General features: G+C 36.4%; 1 protein-coding gene across 6 annotated transcripts in view; it reads left to right on the top strand.

Annotated features, from left to right (window-relative positions):
* Positions 1-18,326, top strand: part of HELQ (helicase, POLQ like) — a 48,024-nt gene extending 29,698 nt beyond the window's left edge. For 5 of the 6 annotated variants that reach the window (XM_058547418.1, XM_058547416.1, XM_058547420.1 and 2 more), the window contains 7 exons: positions 776-998; positions 2,479-2,636; positions 3,608-3,706; positions 6,832-7,005; positions 9,373-9,486; positions 10,619-10,753; positions 18,118-18,326. In XM_058547418.1, coding sequence (XP_058403401.1) covers positions 776-998; positions 2,479-2,636; positions 3,608-3,706; positions 6,832-7,005; positions 9,373-9,486; positions 10,619-10,753; positions 18,118-18,225 — 1,011 coding nt within the window. In that variant the 3' untranslated portion in view covers positions 18,226-18,326. The remainder of the gene's footprint in view (positions 1-775; positions 999-2,478; positions 2,637-3,607; positions 3,707-6,831; positions 7,006-9,372; positions 9,487-10,618; positions 10,754-18,117) is intronic. The other variant, XM_058547417.1, reaches the window with a different exon arrangement.
* The last annotated feature ends 3,160 nt before the right edge of the window (positions 18,327-21,486 follow it).

Here is a 21,486-nt window from a genome sequence, read left to right as displayed (position 1 = left end):
TTTTAGGTAATATGTCAGAGAAGGTATTGCCTGATCTTGTTTTAGTGGAGACTTTCAGTTGTGTTTTCCATGTGTGTTTTTTTTTTTTAAATAATTTTTAGAGCTAAAGAATGCTTTCACAGGTGTCTGGAAAGGGATACAGGGATGACTTCTGAAGAAGGCTGAGCAAGAATTAGTGATAATTGGTTGGGGAGTAAACAGAGAACTCAGCTCTGGAGATATTGTGAAAAATCATTCAAAAACCTAGGGAGGTGGTTTTTTTTTTTTTTTTTTTTTGGTGAGGAAGATTGGCCCTGAGCTAACATCTGTTGCCAATCTTCCTCTTTTTGCTTGAGGAAGATTGTCGCTGAGCTAACATCTGTGCCGATCTTCCTCCACTTTGTATGTGGGATGCCACCACAGCATGGCTTGATGAGGGATGTGTAGGTCCACGCCTGGGATCCAAACCCATGAACCCCAGGTTACCGAAGTGGAGCGTGCAAACTTAACGACTATGCCACCAGGCCAGCCCCAACCTAGGGAGTTTTTGAATGAAAAATGTTTGGATGTTTTCATAAAAAGTATGATTATGGTAACTACCTTCTCTCTTTAATTGTTTCTTCTTCTTAATTTAAAAATGCCATTGTAAAATTTACTTTCATTTATGCAACTATGTAGATTTTATACTAATTTTTATTAGCTTTGAGGTATGGAAATAAATTATCATCTTGATGTGCATTCAGAATGGTGTCTTGAATTAAGGAAAATGCTCCAGTGATGTCCCAAATTGTTTCAGATTGCAACAAATCTTGGTGACATATATCGCTTTATGAGTGGTACGTTTTTGGGTGTTCAGCAAAAGATTTTGTTGAAAGAAAAAAGTCTCCAGGAAATAACTGTTGAATCACTTAGATACCTGACAGAAAAAGGACTTCTACAAAAAGACACTATTTCTAAGTCTGAAGAAGAGTTCCAACATAGTTTTCATATTACAAAGTTGGGACGAGCTTCTTTTAAAGGTAAGAATTTATCTAAATCTCATTCTTAATCTGAGGAAACGCATTGTAAAAATGGAAATTAAATTATTCTGTTACTTTAAATTGGATTTGTAATTTCATATTAATAACATTAATCTTATAAGTTGTTAAACTACTTCAACTTTAAAAAGTTGAAAAAGATTTTGAATTATACGTAATTTAGAATACTGCAGAAGTATATAGAGAAGAAGATGGTCATCCCCCCCACACTCCCCTCCCCCAGCAATCACATGAATTTTAATATGCTACCAAGAATAACAATTTGTTGTATATCTTTCCATTTTTGGTACATTTCATTTCATTTCAATGCCTAATACATACATATATACAGGTTTAAGATTTTTTTAAGCTTTTGTTTTTAAATAAACAATCATTTGTATTATTCCAGAACTACCTTTTTTGCTTAATATAATATTTTAGAGATTGTTTCATGACAGTGAATTGTTTCTTTCTTAATGACTACATCATAATTTACTTAATGAGAAATAATACATATCTATTGTTTAAAAAATCCTTCAGGGGGCCGGCCCGGTGGTGCAGGCAGTTAAGTGTGCGCGCTCCGCTGCGGTGGCCTGGGGTTCGCTGGTTCAGATCCCAGGCGCGTACCGATGCACCGCTTGTCAGGCCATGCTGTGGCAGCGTGCCATATAAAGTGGAGGAAGATGGGCATGGATGTTAGCCCAGGGCCAGTCTTCCTCAGCAAAAAAAGAGGAAGATTGGCAGATGTTGGCTCAGGGCTGATCTTCCTCACAAAAAAAAAAAAAAAATCCTTAGAACTCAGAGTTATGTAAAGGAAAATCCCATACTCCTGTCCCATTTCCACTCTCCCAGGGGCAACCACTGTTAACAATTTGGTGTATATCCTTGCCAATATTTTTATGTATATGTATATATTTATGTCTGTATGTATATGTGTGTATGTGTATACATATATACACACACATGTGCATACACACATAGTTTATTTTTTTAAATGGAATCATAGTGTAAGTGTTTTTTGGTAGGTTGCTTTTCTCACTGATAAAATTTCATGAGCATCCTAACTTGTCAATCCAAATCTACCTCATTTTCCTTTTAAAACTACAGTCATCCATAGTATGGATACCATAATTTATTTAACCATTCCCCTACTGATGGACATTTGCACTGTTTCTGATTTTTCTCAGTTATAAACAAGGCTGCATGCATCCAAAAATAGCTTATTTGTGTATTTTTGGATATGTGTGGAAATGTTTCTCTGGGTTAAAATCCCAAAAATAGAGTAGTTGGGTCAGAAAGTATATACTTATTAAATGTTGATGGATACTATCAAAATGACCTGAAAATAGTTGTGCTAAATTACATAATAAGAGTCTTTGAAGACTTTTTGCTTTATTTAGGTAATTTCTAAACAAGACTTTCTTTAAAATCACTTCTTTCCCCCTTTGGTAATTATGAACAATGAATTATTTGTGTCTTTTAGGAACTATAGATTTAGCTTATTGTGACATTCTCTACAGAGACTTGAAGACAGGTCTTGAAGGACTTGTCCTTGAAAGCCTTCTCCATCTGATTTACCTCACAACTCCCTATGACCTGGCTTCTCAGTGTGACCCTGATTGGATGATATACTTCAGGCAGGTGAGAATATAAGATTCTTTAATATAGGCTGCTTAGTTCATTAATGGTGATGTGATTTTTGTCAAGTGATTATTCACTTTTTTCTCTATTAAAATATATTTAGAATTGGGCCTTTTGTCTTTCAGTTTTTAAGATAGTAATATGGCAATATCATATTTGGTTTGTTTAACTTAAATATTACTTTTCTGTTAAATATAAACATGTTCATTATCGAAAAAATAAAGATGCAGAAAAGAAAAAAGGATCATCCTGGTCCCATTCCCCCAAAGATAGTTACTGTTATGATTTGGTGACTACTACGTTTTATAATGTGTAGAATGTAAAGAAGCCCGTGAAAGCCGTCTCTGATGATTGAGAGTTTAATTACATGAAAGCTCTGTCAGAGCCAAGCATGATGATACACCAAACCCAGTGATGTTAATACCTGAGAAGGAATATCAATTTTATTGCCAGTAGCAAGATGGAACTGGCCGTACCTGTTACAAAACCAAATGGTAGAGTACAGTCTATTATGATTTTACTGTGAACAGGGTAGATGGATGAAAACGTATTAGGCAGCAGTGGTATGCAGCTTTCAATTGCAGGAAATTAACTTTCTTTTTAATGTCATATTTTTAAATTGTTATTGTAAGTTTTTTTAAGTGGTATATATAATAATGTTGCTTTCAAAAGCTTTCCCTCTTCTCCCTCCCCCTAGACATCTCCAATATTAAACATAACCACGTAAGTCCATGAAAACCATAGCCCATGGTCACAGTACTTATGACCATTCTTTAAATGATTCTACTAAAGTATGTTATGTTTTAATAATTTTTAAGCTTGCAATATTTGTAAATAAAATTTGTGTTATTTTTTCATATCCTTTAAAATCATGAAAATGTGATATCGCAGGAAATAGTGGATTTGGTTCAAATGGCAGATTTTTAAATTACAATGTGATTTTTCTGTATATTTACTCTTTTTCTATGTAGTTTAGCCAGCTCAGTCCAGCAGAAGAAAAAGTAGCTGCTCTTGCTGGAGTCTCTGAAAACTTTATTTGGAAGAAAGCATCAGGTCAAGCTATCAAGAAGGTACCATAGTCTTTTTTTCCTTCCTAAATAACTAAGTTCATTTAACAAAATTAATGCTGTAGTATCATCTCCTTTGTTGACTTAGTCTTTTCGTTTCACATTTTTTTCTTTAAGATAATATAATTCCCCTGTTACTTTTTAAAACATCTGAGGGCCAGAAATTTAAGCATTTTTTTAAAACAGTCTTTATTTCTGGGTAGTGTGATGGCCTTTTTTTGGTACCTTTGTATTTCTGAAATATTCTGTCATGCACATGTAAGACTTTTATCGTAGGACAAGGTAAACCTTATTAATCTATTTTTCATAGGCTACTTATGGTTTACATTATAAAAATTGTAAAATATTTATAAAATGTTTTCACAATATTATATAATCCTGAAAAAAATTTAATTCAAGGGAGAAAATATATTTTCTAGAAACTTTTTATTAGGCATTCTACTTGGTATCAGAGATTCTAAGATAGGATAGGTTTGGGGTTTTTGTTGTTGTTGCTGTTTTTTGTTGTCCCCAGAGAACTCCCAGTTTAGTATTTGAAGTACATAAAGCATTTTAGAAGGTTCAAGCAGATAAGCTAATATTCTTTTGTGTTATATCTTATATTTCGGTGTTTTAAAATTCAGTAAACAAGCATGAAGCATGTGTCTAGTGCATACACTGACTAGAAGAGAAGTGGAAATAATTCTTTGGCAAACATGCCTTCAAATTCCTTAAGTTAATATCATTTTCCCCCTCATGATACACTATTTTCATTTTCTTTCTTTCTTTCTTTTTTTTTTTTGAGGAAGATTGGTCCTGAGCTAATATCTGCCAATCCTCCTCTTTTTTGCTGAGGAAGACTGGCCCTGGGTTAACATCCATGCCCATCTTCCTCTACTTTATATGGGATGCTGCCACAGCATGGCTTGACAAGCGGTGCGTCGGTGTGCACCTGGGATCCAAACTGGCGAACCCTGGGCCGCCGCAGCGGAGCACGCACCCTTAACGGCTTGTGCCACCGGGCCGGCCCCTATTTTTCATTTTTAATTTTCTTTGGTAATCCCAATCTTCATTGAAACCTAATTATTTTACCTACCATTTCCCTCCAGTATCTTTTAAATTTTAACAAATAGTACTGATTTCATTTTGAAAAATGGAAGATGGTGTTGACTTACATTTGAATTGAATGGTGCAACTGTCCCACATATTGCTGTATCATAAAATTATAAATATCCATTTAGTACTTCAGCATTCATGTTATCACAATATTTACATTGGGGCTTTCCCCTCAGAAATGGCTACATTGTTTAGACCTTCAAAATGTTGAATTAAAATATTTCTTAAAACAAACCTTTTATATCAAACTCTAAAACATAAAACAAAAACAAAATCATACTAATTTGAAACTCATTACCAAATAATAAGCGTTTACAGAATCTTATTAGAATAATACATCTTTTTAAACTTGAATCAGAATTTATTTTTGTTAAATTTTATGAAATACAATCAATAAATGTTTGTTCAATTGATAATTAAATATTTAAAATAGTATGGGCATGAATTTATCTTAATTACAAGTGGCTTAGCTATTCGTTTAATGTTTTGAAAGTTTCTTTTTCTTAAATTCTGGAGAACATAATATTTACTTAAAATCTAATTGATTTCTCCACATTGAAAAAGACTCTCCCTTTTTTAAAACGTTTCTTATAAAAGATCTTGAAATTGGCATAAAGCATCTTATCTTGCCGCATAATATAATTATATCATTTTTCTTGGCTTAGAAAATACATTCTAAGCGAAATCTACATTGACTCAATTTATAGTTAATAATGCAGGTGTACTAAAATTGGGAAATTTAAAAGCAATCTTTTCCTACTTTCTATTCAAATTATGCTTTTTCAGCTTAATGCTTTTAAAGAGAGTGGTCTAGTATCAACATGCAGAATCTGTAATTTGTACATCCTTTGATATGTCACCCTAAGTTCTCATTGCAAACATTCTTTTACTATAATAGACAATATAATTTCATATTTTATACCTACTTTTTCTCTTTCAAGTTCATCCTTGTTTTCCTCTGATTTTAAGTGTGAGTTACTCAGTTTCTAAGTTAGCTTGATATTAGCTATGAAATACTTTACACAAAAAGTCACTAGACACCAGAGGCAAAAGCAGATAACCAGAATAGAAGCTGTCAACTACAGGAAGCATTTTTCTCTTTCACTGTTTTAACTTTGGAAACATTAATTATTTATCATGACCATGTGAAAATCATAGAATCTAATATTTACTCATAGTTCACAATATAGACAGCTTATTAACATATTTATCTAAATAAATGCATTTGTCTAACTTACAATCACACACATATACAATCTATAAATACCATAGTAAATGTAAAGGTCTCCCCAACTCCTTCCCTCCCTATATTCTTTTCCTAGGGCTACAGTAACAAATTAGCACAAACTGAGTATCTTAAAACCACAGAAATTTATTCTCTCACAGTTCAGGAGGCCAGAAGTCTGAAATCAAGATGCTGTCGAGGTCAGTTCCTTCTGGAGGCTCTGAGGAAGAAACCATCTTGCCTCTCCCCTAGTTTCTGGTGGTTGCCAGCTCTCCTGGGTGTTCCTTGGCTTGTAGACTCATCCCTCCAATGTCTGCCTCCATCTTCACATCACTTCTTCTGTGTCACTCTGTGTCCTCTCTTATCAGGACTCCAGTCATTGAATAAAGAGCCCTAAATGGCCCACTGTACATCCAATATGATTTCATCTCAAGATCCTTAACTAATCACATCTGTAAAAGATCCTGTTTCCGAATAAGGTCACATTCACAGGTACCAGGGGTTAGGACTTGAACATGTCTTTTTTGGGGGAAACACACAGTTCAACCCACTACATTCCCTATAGAAGGAAGTTTAATTCAAATTGGAAACAATTTGGCATAGCTCTCTTTTTATATTTGGAAAAATGATAATCAATTTGAATTAATCTAAAGTACAAGTGTTAGAAATTGGTTTTATTTCTATGGAATCATTCTATCCTTGCTCTCCTGTAGTACAATTTCATTCACTTTACCTTTTGTCCAATTTGAGTATAATGTACATTTTTAGCAGGCCCAGTACATAACTTTATTTAATTGTGTCTTTCTAGAAGGTGGACAAGGGCATTGTCAACAGACTATACCTGTCTTTTGTCCTTTATTCCTTGCTCAAAGAGACCAACATTTGGAGTGTGTCTGAAAAATTTAATATGCCTCGAGGATATGTACAAAATCTTCTCACTGGAGCTGCCTCATTCTCATCTTGTGTGTTACATTTCTGTGAGGTAATTCCCTTAAATTCCATACTTTGTGCATCTTCTTGTTTTAACTGTTAATAAACTCATAAACCAGTTAGTATTTTCTGACTGTTGACTTATTCTGTCATTACAAAGCACTCAAAATTTATTTAAAATATATCTTTGCTTTTATCTGCTTACAAAAATACTATATACATACTTATGGTAAAGATACAAAAATGACAGGATCAACTAAAATATATAATGAACAAGTAGAAATCATCAAGTTATCCCTACTCTTAGAAGCACCATTAATATTTTCAAATATTTGGAATCAACTCTTAGAAATGACGTTTCCCCATTGATGGATGTTCTGTGTGAGTGTCTTTCTCATGAGTGATAACTGTGTCAAGTATTTGATTACCAATATCCAACAGCTACCTTGTGACTGCCTGGTACCATGTTCTCTTGATTGCCACAGAAACTTGCCATTTTTGCTTCTAATGTCAGGCAGCTACTTTAGATTTCTACATCAAATGTTTAGTTTATAAAATAACTCAAGAAGAAAATGTTATTTTGGCCATCTGCCTTTGGGATGGATTTGTTAAAGACTACTAAAAGAAGCTTTCAGAATTTCCTTAAATGACACAACAAAGCTTACCAGACTTTTCTAACCAGATAATTTTTTGATGAATTTATAATATAAGCCATTTTTGGTGCATTTAAATTTCTTCTTTGTGGGTGGCATAATAATTCTTTCCATATTTGTTTCTACACTTAATTTTTTTTAACTTTTTTTCCCTATGAATTTACTTTTAAACTTAAAATCTACTTTATTTGCTCTATCTTAAACCTCTACATTCTGTGTATGTATATGGCAATTAATTATCATACCTGCTAATGGAGTAAATAATTCAAAAATACTTCACTTTGGATTGAATGATAATTATTTTAGCAAATTTACCTTTCTAAATATCTTTTATCTATGCTGATTTTTTTAATATTAGCTTACGCTCCCTAATTACACACTGACTAAGCAGTAGACAAAAATTGTAGGGGCCAGCCCAGTGGCGTAGTGGTTAAGTTTGCACGCTCTGCTTCGGCAGCATGGGATTCGCAGGTTCGGGTCACGGGTGCAGACCTGCACATCGCTCATCAAGCCATGCTGTGGCAGCATCCCATATACAAAATAGAGAAAGATTGGCACAGATGCTAGCTCAGCAACAATCTTCCTCAAGCAAAAGAGGAGGACTGGCAATGGATGTTAGCTCATGGCCAATCTTCCTCACCAAAAAAAAATTGTAGATAATAAGGAGAAGCTAGCCTTTAAAATGTATTTTCTATGTTTGTGGGTCTTTATATTTATAGATGCTTTTGCTAATAGTCTGTCCCTTTGTTTTACTTAGGACTATAAGGACTTGAGCCTTATAGAATTGTTCAAGTAAAAGAATCTATGTGTTGACCTTGAAAACCAACTCTAATTTGATGGTTGATCCTAGGATCAATCTACATGACAACTTGTGTTCTCAAGAATGTATTTTCAATAATTTAAAGTGTTTTTTTCTTTTTAAAAATTATGTAAGTGGTATAAAATAGTATACCAATCATATTAGTTAAGATACTTTTAACTACAAGTAACAGAAAAACCCCTTAGAAGTTTAAACAATAAGGAAAAGTGATTATCTTATGCAACAGGAAAGCCAGAGCTAAGATAGTTCCAGAGTTGATCAATTCAATAGTTCTAGTCAAGGTTTTGTTTTCTTTTTTTTTTACTCTGCCATCTTTAGTGCATTGACTGCTTTCCTAGTGGTCACAAAATGGCCAGCCTAATGCTGTTCCATGTATCATACACTCTCACAATGATACCCAAATGTTAGAAAGGAAACTTAAAAAAAGATAAACTACTCTTATAGAAAATTTTGAACATATATATAAAAGAAGACAAAGTAGTATAATGAATACCCATTTACCCACCAGCTTTAATGATTATCAACTCATGGCTTCCAATTTTTATTATTTGAAATATTTCTGCACTGAGCATCATGTTGCATATCAATCCTTCTATATTTAATATTTTGGCTTCAGGATAAATTTCCAAAGGGAGGAATTGTTTTCAGTCATTTGGGAAAGAAAAACTATTGATTCACTTCCTGATGTTTTGATAAAGATGAATAGAGCTCTTCTTGTTGACCTGTTTTTCCATTTTCAATCTTTTTCCTCATCCCAAAACCAGTTCATCAAATTCGTCAGAGTCTCTGCCATGTTTCCTCATAAGAATTTTGCTTGGGATCATTGTTCATCTCTGGCTTAATACGAGTTCCAGAACTTACATAAGGGAACATCCCCAACCATACAAATTCAACTTTGAAATAACTTGCCAGCTTTAAATTTTGTATATTTCTTTGTGTTCTGCAGGAACTTGAGGAGTTTTGGGTTTATAGAGCCCTTTTGGTAGAACTTACCAAGAAGCTAACCTACTGTGTGAAGGCAGAGCTGATCCCTCTCATGGAAGTGACTGGAGTTTTAGAGGTTAGTAGCTTCCCAGTTTCCCAATCGAGATGATTTCAACTAACAGAAACATTATACTTTTTTAGTAAATTGCTGCCATGGCCTGCCAGAAATCCCTTGTTAATCTGAACGTAGTCCTGATGAAAAATCACATTTGTGAAAAAAACAACAGTAGGTTTAGGGGCGACTCTCTTCAGATATGTGTGTGCTACCACTTGTCCGTAGCATCTCTTCCTTCCTCCATTCCAACGAAGAATTACCTCTGTTAGTTTAGACTCAGTGCTTCTTTATGGTAGTAGTGATCACATGGTAACAAGGCTTATTTACATTTCCTAAGAGAGTGAGATGAGAGTATCCTCAGCTGTTTTTCAGCTTTCTGTTTTTGGCCAACCCTTGATTTTAGTTTATTCTCTGTTATTCAGTTCTTGAATCAGAGGACTTCTTCTGCTTGGGAAGACACACACACACAAATACACCAGGAGTCCCCTGAGTAAATAATCAGAACGTTTTTAGGATACTGGACCAGAACATTTTATTTGAGGGTCTGAAATAATAAACGTTTTGTTTGTGTCCATCCCAGGACCTGGCAGATGTGGCTGCTCAATAAATATTTGTTGAAAGATAAATAATAATAATAATGAAATAATGCCCCCAGCCTAAGTGCCTTATTGGGTTTCTCATTCCTGATTGCAGCACACATCAGTTGACTAAAGCTACACAGAAAGCTATCTTTTTTTTTTTTTATAATTTGATTTATTTATTTTTTACCCCAAAGCCCCAGTAGATAGTTGTATGTCATAGTTGCACATCCTTCTAGTTGCTGTATGTGGGACGAGGCCTCAGCATGGCCGGACAAGCGGCACGTCGGTGCACGCCCGGGATCCGAACCCCAGGCCACCAACAGCGGAGCGCACGCACTTAACCGCTAAGCCACAGGCCGGCCCTCACAGAAAGCTATCTTGCTGTCTGATTGGAACCACCCAAAGGCGTCTTTTTAAATTCCTCAGGATTCTGATATCTCTCTTCTTATCTACTTTATTATCTTAGTTTATTCCTGTCTCTTGCATGTGAATTTTTTCCCTTCAATAGGACACTTAATTTTTTTTTCCTAATCTCAATTTCTGATCCCACTGGTTTTTGTAATACTTTTCAGGGTCGAGCAAAACAATTATACAATGCAGGTTATAAAAGTCTAATACATTTAGCTAATGCAAATCCCGAAGTGCTAATAAGGACAATTGATCATTTATCAAGACGCCAGGCGAAGCAAATTGTTTCATCAGCAAAGGTAAGCAAACAAACCATTTTTTAACCTTTATGATATTTTGCAGTGTTATCTCCTTATGCTTTAGACATAAAAACAAAAACATTTAACTATAGACACGAAAGTGTATATTTACAATATGTGGATAAAAATAGTGCATCTGTAATTATACAAGGCTTGCTAACAAAAGAAAGAGGACCTTCTGAAAAATGAAGACAATTTCAAGAGTTCATCAAAGTTCAGGGAACTCTGGAGCTCACTGAGTTCTGCCTCCTCACACCCTTTTCACGGAAGTCCTTTCCTCAGCATCCCCAACATCTGCTCTTCCCACCTTTGAACACCTTCCTTGACAAGGAGCTTACAACCTCAAAAATTAGGTAGTTCTATTTCTGGACACTTTGAGTGTTACAAAAAGCATCCGAATATAATGAGGCTCAATTTTGCCTTCTTAAAATGTCCACCACTGCATCGTAATACTGCCCTCTGGAGCTAGTCTATTCCTTTGTTCCTAGGGTAGTTTTTCACACATTTGAAAACAGCTCTCTTTGCCCCCAGGATTTCCCTTTTCTGTTTCTTTTATCCGCATCAAATAATCTAGTTGTGGGCCATTCACCATACCAGTTACCCTTTTGCTAGATGCAGTCCGGTTTGTTTGTCGTTACCCTTCTGCTCCATGGGGGTAAAGCCATTACACAGCAGCTTGAGATTATTTCCTTCTTGATCTCAACTATAGTTCTACACTTGTAGCCTGAAATTACTTAGCTTTTTTTTAAACTTCATTGTTACACTGTTGTCGTATATAGATCAGAATTAGCTAACAAGTAAATTTTCATCTTACTTTTTTGAATAGTGCACACGTTATTTATATTGCCTAAATTGATCTTTACAACAGTCCTATGAGGTGAGCAGAGTTGGTGTTATCCTCAATTTACAGATAGGGATGCTAAAACTGACCTTGTTCCATTAGATTAGAAGTTCTTAGTGTTGGTGGAGAAGAAGTTATAGTCATTACCATTGCAATAGCACCTAGCACAGTACTCAGCCTGTAACAGGTGTTTAACAAATATGTGAGTGAATAAATAAATGAGATTTAAAGAAATTAAGTGATTTACCCCCAGACACAGAGCTAGTCAGTAAGTAGTAGAGCCAGTACTATGGCGTTAGACTAGTGCACACTAGTGGAGTCCATAAGGATGACCAAAATAAGTGACTTTGAATTTTAAAAGTTTATTAGACAAGTTCAGGCATAAGCAGTTCACAGCTGATATGGAAATCAGTAGTGTATCCAGGGACCCATGCTCCTTCTGTCTCATTGCGCAGCCATTCTCCATACACGGCTTCCATCTTATGAACTAAGATACATGCTCTGGTTCTCACAACCCCTTCTGCTTTTCAGCCAGCTTGAAAGAATAAAATGGATATTTCTCACAGGATAGTTAGTAGAGGAGTAAGTTAGAGGTTGCAAATAGGGGAGAGAGAATGGAAATAAGGAAACCAGTTAGGATTATATTGAGGTTATACAGTTTTTTTGCATAAATGCCACAAAAATGATATGTGTCCTTCCTAGTACATCGTATCAGGAGCCACCAGATGTCAGTTTGTCCCATGACTGATATTAACTTTGATCATTTTGTTAAGGAAGTGTCATCTGGCAAGTTTCTCCAGTGTAAAGTTACTGTTTTTCCCCTTGTAATTAGTATTTTGGGAGTGGACACTTTGAGGCTAGGTAGATATCCTATTCTTCATCAAACTTGCACACACTTGTTTTAGCATCCACCGATGATTTTTGCCTGACTCATTTGTTTCTATGATGTTTGTCAATGTGATTTTCTAACCCTGTTATTCCTTCTACATTTATTTATTGGTACTTTAGTATGAGGAAAAGCTTTTCATTCTTCATTTATTTATTCATTCATATGTTTATATCAGAATGAACCATGGTTCATACTTATTCAATTACTGTCATTACTTTTTTTGGTGCTCAAATGGGCTCCGATTTCGCCAGCAGAAGCCCCTGAAAGCCGGTTCCTTTGTCTTTTTGACCTGTCCCCATCATGACTGGAGCACTGGTCTAATCATTAGGAACAGAAACCACACAGTAATGGGTGGAATGGGAAAGTTTAATATAAAGAATTAGTAACTAGTAACAGAGGTTACTATTTGGCTTCCAAGAGGTAAACAGAACTTTAAAGAATGCAGGAAGAAATCATGAGAGAGGGTCCACCCCCACCCCACATCACCCCCTATGGATGGGGTTCAGCCTTCACTGGAGAAGGTGTGGCTGTGGCCCACTAGACAGCAGTTCATTGCAGTGTTACAGCCAAGTCTGGCAAGCAGGAAACTGCCCACTAAGATGCCCGCAAAACTGCCAGGAAGCTCTCTGAGTGTGCTGTTGAGCTTGCTTGGAAGCTAACTTAAGTGCTCATGGAACTCCCCGAGAAGCTATCTGCCAGGGTACTGTTGAAACTCACTGTAATGAGTGCCACCGGATGTTCAGCATACTAGACAAGCACTGCAGGAGCCATAAGAAAAAGGAGGGAAGCAAAAGAGGGAAGAAACTCCTTCCTCTTATAGTCTCTCCAGTGCCCTCTATTGACAAAGCTTAACATTATACCAGCTGGCAAAGGAGAAACATTTACAGGATCCAGCTCTAGTATCTTCAGCAGGACAGTGAGGGATGGATTTGGAGCTGAGAAGCAATAAAATTAATAACCAGCACTCTGGCACAACAAGGTGTTCCAGATTCAGCTTGTATTTCCCTTGCCGTAGCCATGGAATCACCCATTTTTCCAAAGAGCCCTGGTTCCTTTTAGTGAAGAGGGGTCTTTAGAAACCCAAGTTTTAGGGGCTAAGTATGCTCGTTACCAGACAGATATGTCATTGCTTCTAGGTTCTCTCAGAAGACAGAGGCCACATATGTCTATATATTTTTCTATACTTTTTGTGTATGTGTGAGAGGAAGATCAGCCCTGAGCTAACATCCGATGCCAATCCTCCTCTTTTTTTTATTTTTATTTTTTGTTTTGGCTGAGGAAGACTGGCCCTGAGCTAACATCCATGCCCATCTTCCTCCACTTTATATGGGATGCCGCCACAGCATGGCTTGACAAGCAGTGCATTGGTGTGCACACGGGAGCTGAATCACGAACCCTGGGCCGCCGAAGTGGAGGGCGCGCACTTAACCACTTGTGCCACCGGGCCACCCCCAATATGTATTTTTCTATACTTATATATAAATTATGAAAGGCTGTGAGCTCATACTGATAATTCTGATTCTAATTTTTCCAGATACGTGCTGCTGCATAACAAAGTTTTACCCCAAAAACTTAGTGGCTTAAAACAGCTATTTTATTCTGCTCATGTTTTTGTGTATTAGGAATTCTGGAAGGGTTCAGCTGGGTGATTCTCACTTGGAGTCTCATGCAGTTACAGTCAGATTATGACTGGAGCTGTAGTCCTCTGAGGGCTTGACTGAACTGCATATCCAATATTCCATGTACGTGGCTGGCAGTTGAAAATTGGCTGTCATCTGGGGCTTTCAACTGGAGGAACTACATATGGCCTTTCCATGGGGCTTGGGTCTCTCATAGCATGGCAACTAGGTTTTGAGAGGAAATGTTCAGAGAGTGAGCATTTCAGGAGATCAAGGCAGAAAATGAACTAACCTAACCTCAGAAGTTGTGCAGTTTCACTTCTGCCACATACTGATGGTTACTAGAGGGCCATTAAGATCAGCCCAGATTGCAAGGAAGGGGAATTAGACCCCCACCTCTACATACGGGGAGTGTCAAATAATTTTCAGTCACCTTTAATGTCTGCCTTCTAGTCACAAATTATTTACATTTCTCCCACATGCAAAATATACTCACCCCCAAAAGATTTACTCCTTTATGGCATCAGACTCAGGCTCAAGGTCCAGTATTTCTTCTAAAGCAGGTCCAGGTGCAGGTGATGCTCCTTGAGTACAATTTCACAAGTATAGTTTCTGTCAATCTAAAGACCTGTGAACTAAAGAGATACCACATACAATGGTGAAACAAAGATAGGATAACCACTGTACACTTCCCTTCAAAAATAGGGAAAATGGGTGGTACACAGCAGCAAATCTGAATTCCAGCCAGGTATGCGTTGCCATTTCCTTGATTAGGACCCAGTTCTGCTCCCTGGGAATGATTCTTCCTGGCCCATATTTGCAGCCAGGTAGCTTTCTTAGTCTGCTTCCTGTCTGTAGAAGTTGTAGGGTTCAAAGGTTCTTTTTATTTTGTACCATCTCTCTGTCTCTTTTTATTCAATCTAGTTTAATTTCTTTTAAAACATTGTGGGTTTCTTATTTATCTATTTATAATCCCATGTAGCTTGGGTTTCTTACAGCATGTTTGCTGGGATCTGAGATGGAGCATTCAAGAGACCTTGGAAAGGTCTCATTCCAAGAAACCAAGGCAGAAACTACAAGACTTCTTTTGACTGAGCCCTGGAAATCATGCAGCATCGTTTCCACTGCGTTCTATTAGTTACAAGTGAATCACCAAGGCCAGCACAGGTTCAAGAGGAGAATTGGATCCCATCTCCCCATGGAGGTGTCAAAGAATTTCCAGTCATCTTTAATCCACCACACTAATCCTGCACTGCAGGACTCATTATAGTCTTTCCCCTTCTCTTTCTTTTTTGGTGAGGAAGATTGTCCCTGAGCTAACATCTGTTACCAATCTTCCTCTTTTTGCTTGAGGAAGATTGTCCCTGAGCTAACATCTGTGCCAATCTTCCTCTACTTTGTATGTGGGATGCCTCCACAGCATGGCTGGATGAGCAGTGCATAGATCCGTACCTGGGATCCAAACCAGCGAATCCTGGGCTGCTGAAGCAGAGCGCACGAACTTAACCACTACGCCACCAGGCCAGCCCCTCCTTCTCATATTTTTAGTTCCTTTCTCCAACAGTAAGAAATCTAGCTCCTATTTTCATCAATATATTTATCTGTTTTGCTCAATCCTAGAATGCACTGAAAATAATTTCAAAATTGTTAAAGCATACCATTGCAAAAAGCAAACTTACTAACTTGAGTTCCGTATTTTATTTACAGATCTTTTTGTCCTTAGTCTGAGAATATATAATTGAAACAATGTGTTTAAGTGTTGCTTTTTTTTAATTTGCTTCAGTTGTGGTTATGTTACTCATTTCAAATACTGTTAGATTCTGTTTGTATTCCATTTTAGTCCCCGACCCTCCCAGTCCTTATGAATTTTTTTTGAGTTTATAAAACATTTATGTATTTTCTTTATCTTTAAATTGAAATAGTTTTACAAGGATAATATCTTTATTTTCTTTTATTTCTGGAAGTTTTCCTAGGTTGCAGTTTTAAATATTAACTCTAATCCATTTTTTAATTTTTCTTCTTTAGCAATTCCAATTATATGTATGTTGGGTCTTCTTTGCCCATTTCAGTCTCTCTGACCCTTTTTACTTCTTTCTTTATCTCATTTTCATTTTCTTGATTGTTTTCCTGCTTTTTTTCTAATCACCATAATTAGGTTTTTAGTCAAATTTGTTCTTCCTTAGGTACCTCATTACTTAGTTCTTATTTCTGTTATGATTTTGCCTTTTTCCTCTATTGCTTTCCTGAGCTTACTCAATTTTTGTTTCATTTCTTTTTGTTTCTGGTCCATTTCTGTTCTTAGTTCTTGGACTTCTTATTCAGGGTATATTTTTCTCCCCATATCTCCAAATGTTTATTTGAGAATATTTAATTCAGTTTGAAGTGTCGCATTACAGTTTTTCTTCTTCGTGATTTGCTTTCAGGAAAGGAAATTTTTATGAGCTGAAGTGCTTTGAGTCTCTCTTTTTTTAAAAAACATATATAGTAGTTTTGTATAGATGAGAACTGCTTCTCTATTTCTTGGACAGGGATAGCCATCTGGAGTGGTTTATGAGAATCCTAGTTTATGAATAGATTTATAAGTGTCTCTTCTGTCAGTGTAGCAAAGTACAGTTTCTTTAATGGATGGCTTCGGATGGGAGAGGAGTGCAAAGAGATGTTGTATTCTTTGATTTTTTAATTTCCTTTTTGTCCTACAGGATCCTTAATTTTTCCCTCTTATTTCTTTTTCCCCTCACTGCTCATCTTCCAAAGAGCACCTCTCCCTTTTTATCCATTCTCTCCCTCAGAAGTGTTGCCTTTCCAAGACTGCCTTCTAGAGTTCTACACACTTTAAATCCCTTCTTATAAACAATGGTTTAATCTACCTAGATTCTTTTCTCAGTAATTTTGTACTTGGTAGCCTTTCTCTCTCTGGAGGTGACTTTATTTAATCTTAGACCCTCTGTTCCCCTCTTCTCTTTTCCATGTAGTTTTTTCTCAACCCCACCTTCATCTCTGCAAACACTTGGAGTGGGAGCCTGACAAATGGCTCTGCTGGAAGTGGTGGGTTTCTTCAACTACAAGTAATTTGAGGTTGATGGTGGTCTCTGTGTTCTAGTAATGCTGACACATGAGTTTTATGTGGTTTACTTGTTGTTCTTGTTGATCTGTATAGTTTTTAGAGGATGTGTTGGGACATTCATTTTACATGGTCACCATTACCTCAGCTATTGGAAAACTTACCTAATTACATTTTAATCTCTTTTATGTATAATGCTGTGTAATGCTGTGTTTTATATCAAATTGGTAGAAAGTGGTTTTTTTCACTTGCACTTTGTGTCATATGATGTTTTTTTCTCTGTTATTTTGCTAAACTTTTTATTATACAAATTTTGTAACAGAATTAATGAAAATACTTCACCCCAAAATACACAAAACCCAGCTGTAACAAATACCAACATTTTATTTCTGATTTTTAAAAGAAAGGGGAAAAAATTATTGTTCAGCAGCTATTCATTGACATCTACTATGTGCCATGTTTAGAAATACTTTCTTTGCTCATTTTGAAATGACCATGTTAATTTTAGGACTTGAATAAAACTTTTCTCTGAAACACTGATGGGTTTTTAAAAGATAGCATACTAAATTTTGAGAAATAATAAAATGTGTATAAAAAGGATAATATTTTCAAGAGCTAATTAAATTTTTGCAAAATTGTCTTAGATTTTATAGATTAAAAGTTAATTTTTAAGTGGCTGAGTCTTCAATAAAACGAATCTTCGAGAGTATTACAGCTCCTTTATTTTTGATATACTAAATGCAGTGATCAGCTAAAGTGGCTCTAACTAAATGCCTCAGCTTCATTTAATAGAATCACTTGTTCTTAAGTGGCCATTTTTCAATTTCATTTTTAGTTTTAATGTGTAGATTGCTGATATGTAAGGATTCAGGTATCTAATAGACGGTGGTAAAAATGTTAGCAATTCTCTAGCAATGAATATTTGACCTCATCTCTTAATTTTTTTTCTCGTAGATGCTGTTGCATGAAAAAGCAGAGGCTTTGCAAGAAGAAGCTGAAGCGTTACTGAGATTGCCTCCTGATGTCCCTGGTATTGTGGCCTCTTCCGTTGAAAAGGCATGAAGCTATCCAATGAGCATTTTCAAATATGAATTATTTATTGTACATATGTTTTATTAAAGATTTCCTATAATTTATAAATGAAAAAATATATTTTAATTAGACATTAAGAATTATGGATGATGTTTGAATTACCTCTCACCCGTAATTGCAGTAACCTTCCCACTAGTAATCCCTCTTCTTCAGTACTTACACATTATTCCTTTGCTCAAAAATCTGTAGTGTCCACTGCAAAATGAAATCTAACTTCCTCAACATCTCTCCAGCCTACCTTTGTAGCCAGATCCTTCATTATTCTCTTATCCATTTCTTTCATCAAACTGCACTATTTGAAATCCCCATAATTTTCCCTGGGATTTCCAAACCTTCCATTTCTTAACTGCTTTACACTATTCCCAATGCATGGAAAATTATCTTTGAAATGTCCTCTGTACTTCAAATGTCAACTAAAAATGCTCAAATACTGTCTCCTCTGTAAAATAGTCCAAGTTCATCCTCATCCCCACCCCATATGTGGGATGCTCTTTCCCTCCTGTAAGTATTGTGAGCCCATCATTTAGACCTGTATCTTTTTTGATGCTACTAGTTTGTAATCCCCTGGAAGGCCGAGATCTTTTTTATCGTCTTTGTGTGCCACACAGCACATACCACAGTTCACTGGACAAAGTAGGGACCTCTGTGAAGAATGAATACTACCCAAATCAACGATTTGAAGATGCTCTTTAAACACTTTAAATATTCCCTTTCCCTCTCCATTTTTAGATTTACAACTCAAATGACTGGTCATCTACGGGAAAAAAGGTAGTAACTAGCAATATGTATGAGTACTGAACTGGTTTGGTTAAAGTTCTACTCATCCATTGGAAACTTTGCAGATAGATCCACAGTCTAAGTTCTTTGTGCCTTAACATTTTAGACCTTTACAATATAGTAGTCATTTACCTAGTAATTTCTATGTGCCAGGCACTGTTGTAAGTGCTTTATGTGATTAATCCTTACAACAACCCTATAAGGCAGGAACTGTTATTATCCCCATATTACAGATGAGTCAACTGAGACACAGAGACACTAAAGTAACTTGCCTGAGGTCGTGTTCTAGTTATTGCAGAGCAGGTATTCAGACCCAGGCAGTTCCAATCTAAAGTCTGTGCACTTAACTGTTAGACAATATTGTCTTGCTAGAATTTGCCCATTTTATCCCTTCCTAAGTGTTCCTTTCATCTGGCCTTCATTTTATCTCCAGCATTACATCCCATCATTCACTTCAACCCTATCCCTACATCTCTTTACATGAGTCAAAGTGTGACATCTTAATGTCTTAGTAGAACCTTGGGCTTCATTGCACATATTCTGTTTATTGCAGCTAAAAAGATTATAAAAGAGCAGCTGGCTTGCCTGCTGGCTCCTTGGGCCCAGCCACTGAGATGTGCTCACAGTGGTCCATAGTCTAGTCTTCCGTTTTTTTTTTAATGTGGAAACCCCAGTTTTATTAGTTTGCCTAAGAAAGTAAGGCTATAAGTGAGCCCTGATTCTTGCTAAGCAATTTATGAGACTGATTAATAATCCCAACTTAATTTATTAATTTAAGATTGGAGATGGCAGGGTTGGAGGGGCACCTTTACAGAAACCTGTAACTGCAGTCCAGGACAGTCTCCCCCCACCACAATCAGTGCCTCTCCATGTCAGTCTACTGAAGGGCTGTATGAAGTGTAATGATTGGTGATCAGCCCTAACAGATCCTAAGATGCAAAGAAATTGAAACAGCTCAGCTCTAGAGAAGAAAAGTAGGAACAGAGTGGAGAATGAAAATAGATTCAAATATATTTAAGAATTTAATACATAATAAACATAGTTTCTCAGTTTCAAGTGATAGAAACCCAAGTATATCTAGTTTAAACAAAAAGGAATATTTAGCAGCCACATTCTCAAACCACGGCAGCGATAGAACTTGCTCTGAGGCCAAACCCTCAGCAGATTACCAAGCAGAACAGGGATCCTCAGATACGGGGTTGTACAGACAACCAAGAATCACCAAATATAATTATGAGTAAAGTCAAAACCATAAAAGACAGCAATTCAGTGAAGAATCAATATCTAAGGAGACAATGGATAGAGCAACAGATCAAGGTTTTAGAAAAAGCATAATTACTATCTTGGGGCAGATGCTAGATTGAAGATGAAAATAAGATCAAGAATATTTTGATCAAGGCCAGCCCAGTGGCTTAGCGGTTAAGTGCTTGAGCTCCGCTGCTGGCGGCCCGGGTTCGGATCCCGGGCACGCACCGACGCACCGCTTCTCCGGCCATGCTGAGGCCACGTCTCACAAACAGCAACTAGAGGGATGTGCAGCTATGACATACAACAATCTACTGGGGCTTTGGGGAAAAAGAGGAGGATTGGCAATAGATGTTAGCTCAGAGCTGGTCTTCCTCAGTAAAAAGAGGAGGACTAGCATGGATGTTAGCGCAGGGCTGATCTTCCTCACAAAAAACAAACAACCAAAAAAAAATATTTTGATCAAAATGAAAAACTTAGTAGATGGGTGGACTAGCAGGAAGAGCCAACTAGTAATTTCCAGTTTGAGCTGAAGAATTCTCCCGAGATGCATAACCAAAGAACAAAAAATTGCAAACTATGAAAGAAAACAACCAAAGGCATAGAGGAGAGATCCGGACACTGGAGTGTCTGTCTCATAGGCATACCAGAGGGAGAGAACTGAGAGTCTGACCCGGAGAAAACAATACTAGATATAACTTCCCTGAAGCTGATGAACAACTTAGAAAGGACCCACCAGTTGCTGACCCATACCTAGACACATTGTCATGAAAAATCAGAACACACAGCAGAAAGCTTCCAGAGGAGAAAAAAGAAAAAAGATTACAATTCAAAGTAAGAATTATATTAACATCTGTTTATCAGCTGCACTGAAAGACAATAGAGCCATATCTTCAGAGTTGTGGAAAATAATCTATGCTCCTCAGTCTAGCGATAAAAGAAACATTTTGAAACATGCAAGGACTTAGAAATCCTCTCTGAGACTCCAGACTAAAATATCAGAGAAAATAAACAAACTTTTTAAAGCCATTTTGTTTGGGGGGTATTTTTAGCACAGCAGTTTATCCTTTTCCCTAAGGATATGACTTATTGGGACCTTGTGCCTGTTCTTCATTGACTGTAGATATCACCATATCTATCATAAAATAGAAGCTATTTTAGCACAATACAGAAAGATCAGCTTCAAAGGAAAATAATTTATGACTTCAC

This window comes from Diceros bicornis, chromosome 8 (assembly GCF_020826845.1).
Source record: "Diceros bicornis minor isolate mBicDic1 chromosome 8, mDicBic1.mat.cur, whole genome shotgun sequence".
NCBI classification, from domain to species: domain Eukaryota; kingdom Metazoa; phylum Chordata; class Mammalia; order Perissodactyla; family Rhinocerotidae; genus Diceros; species Diceros bicornis.
Note: the sequence above shows the minus strand (reverse complement) of the source record. Positions and strands in the feature narration are given on the sequence as shown.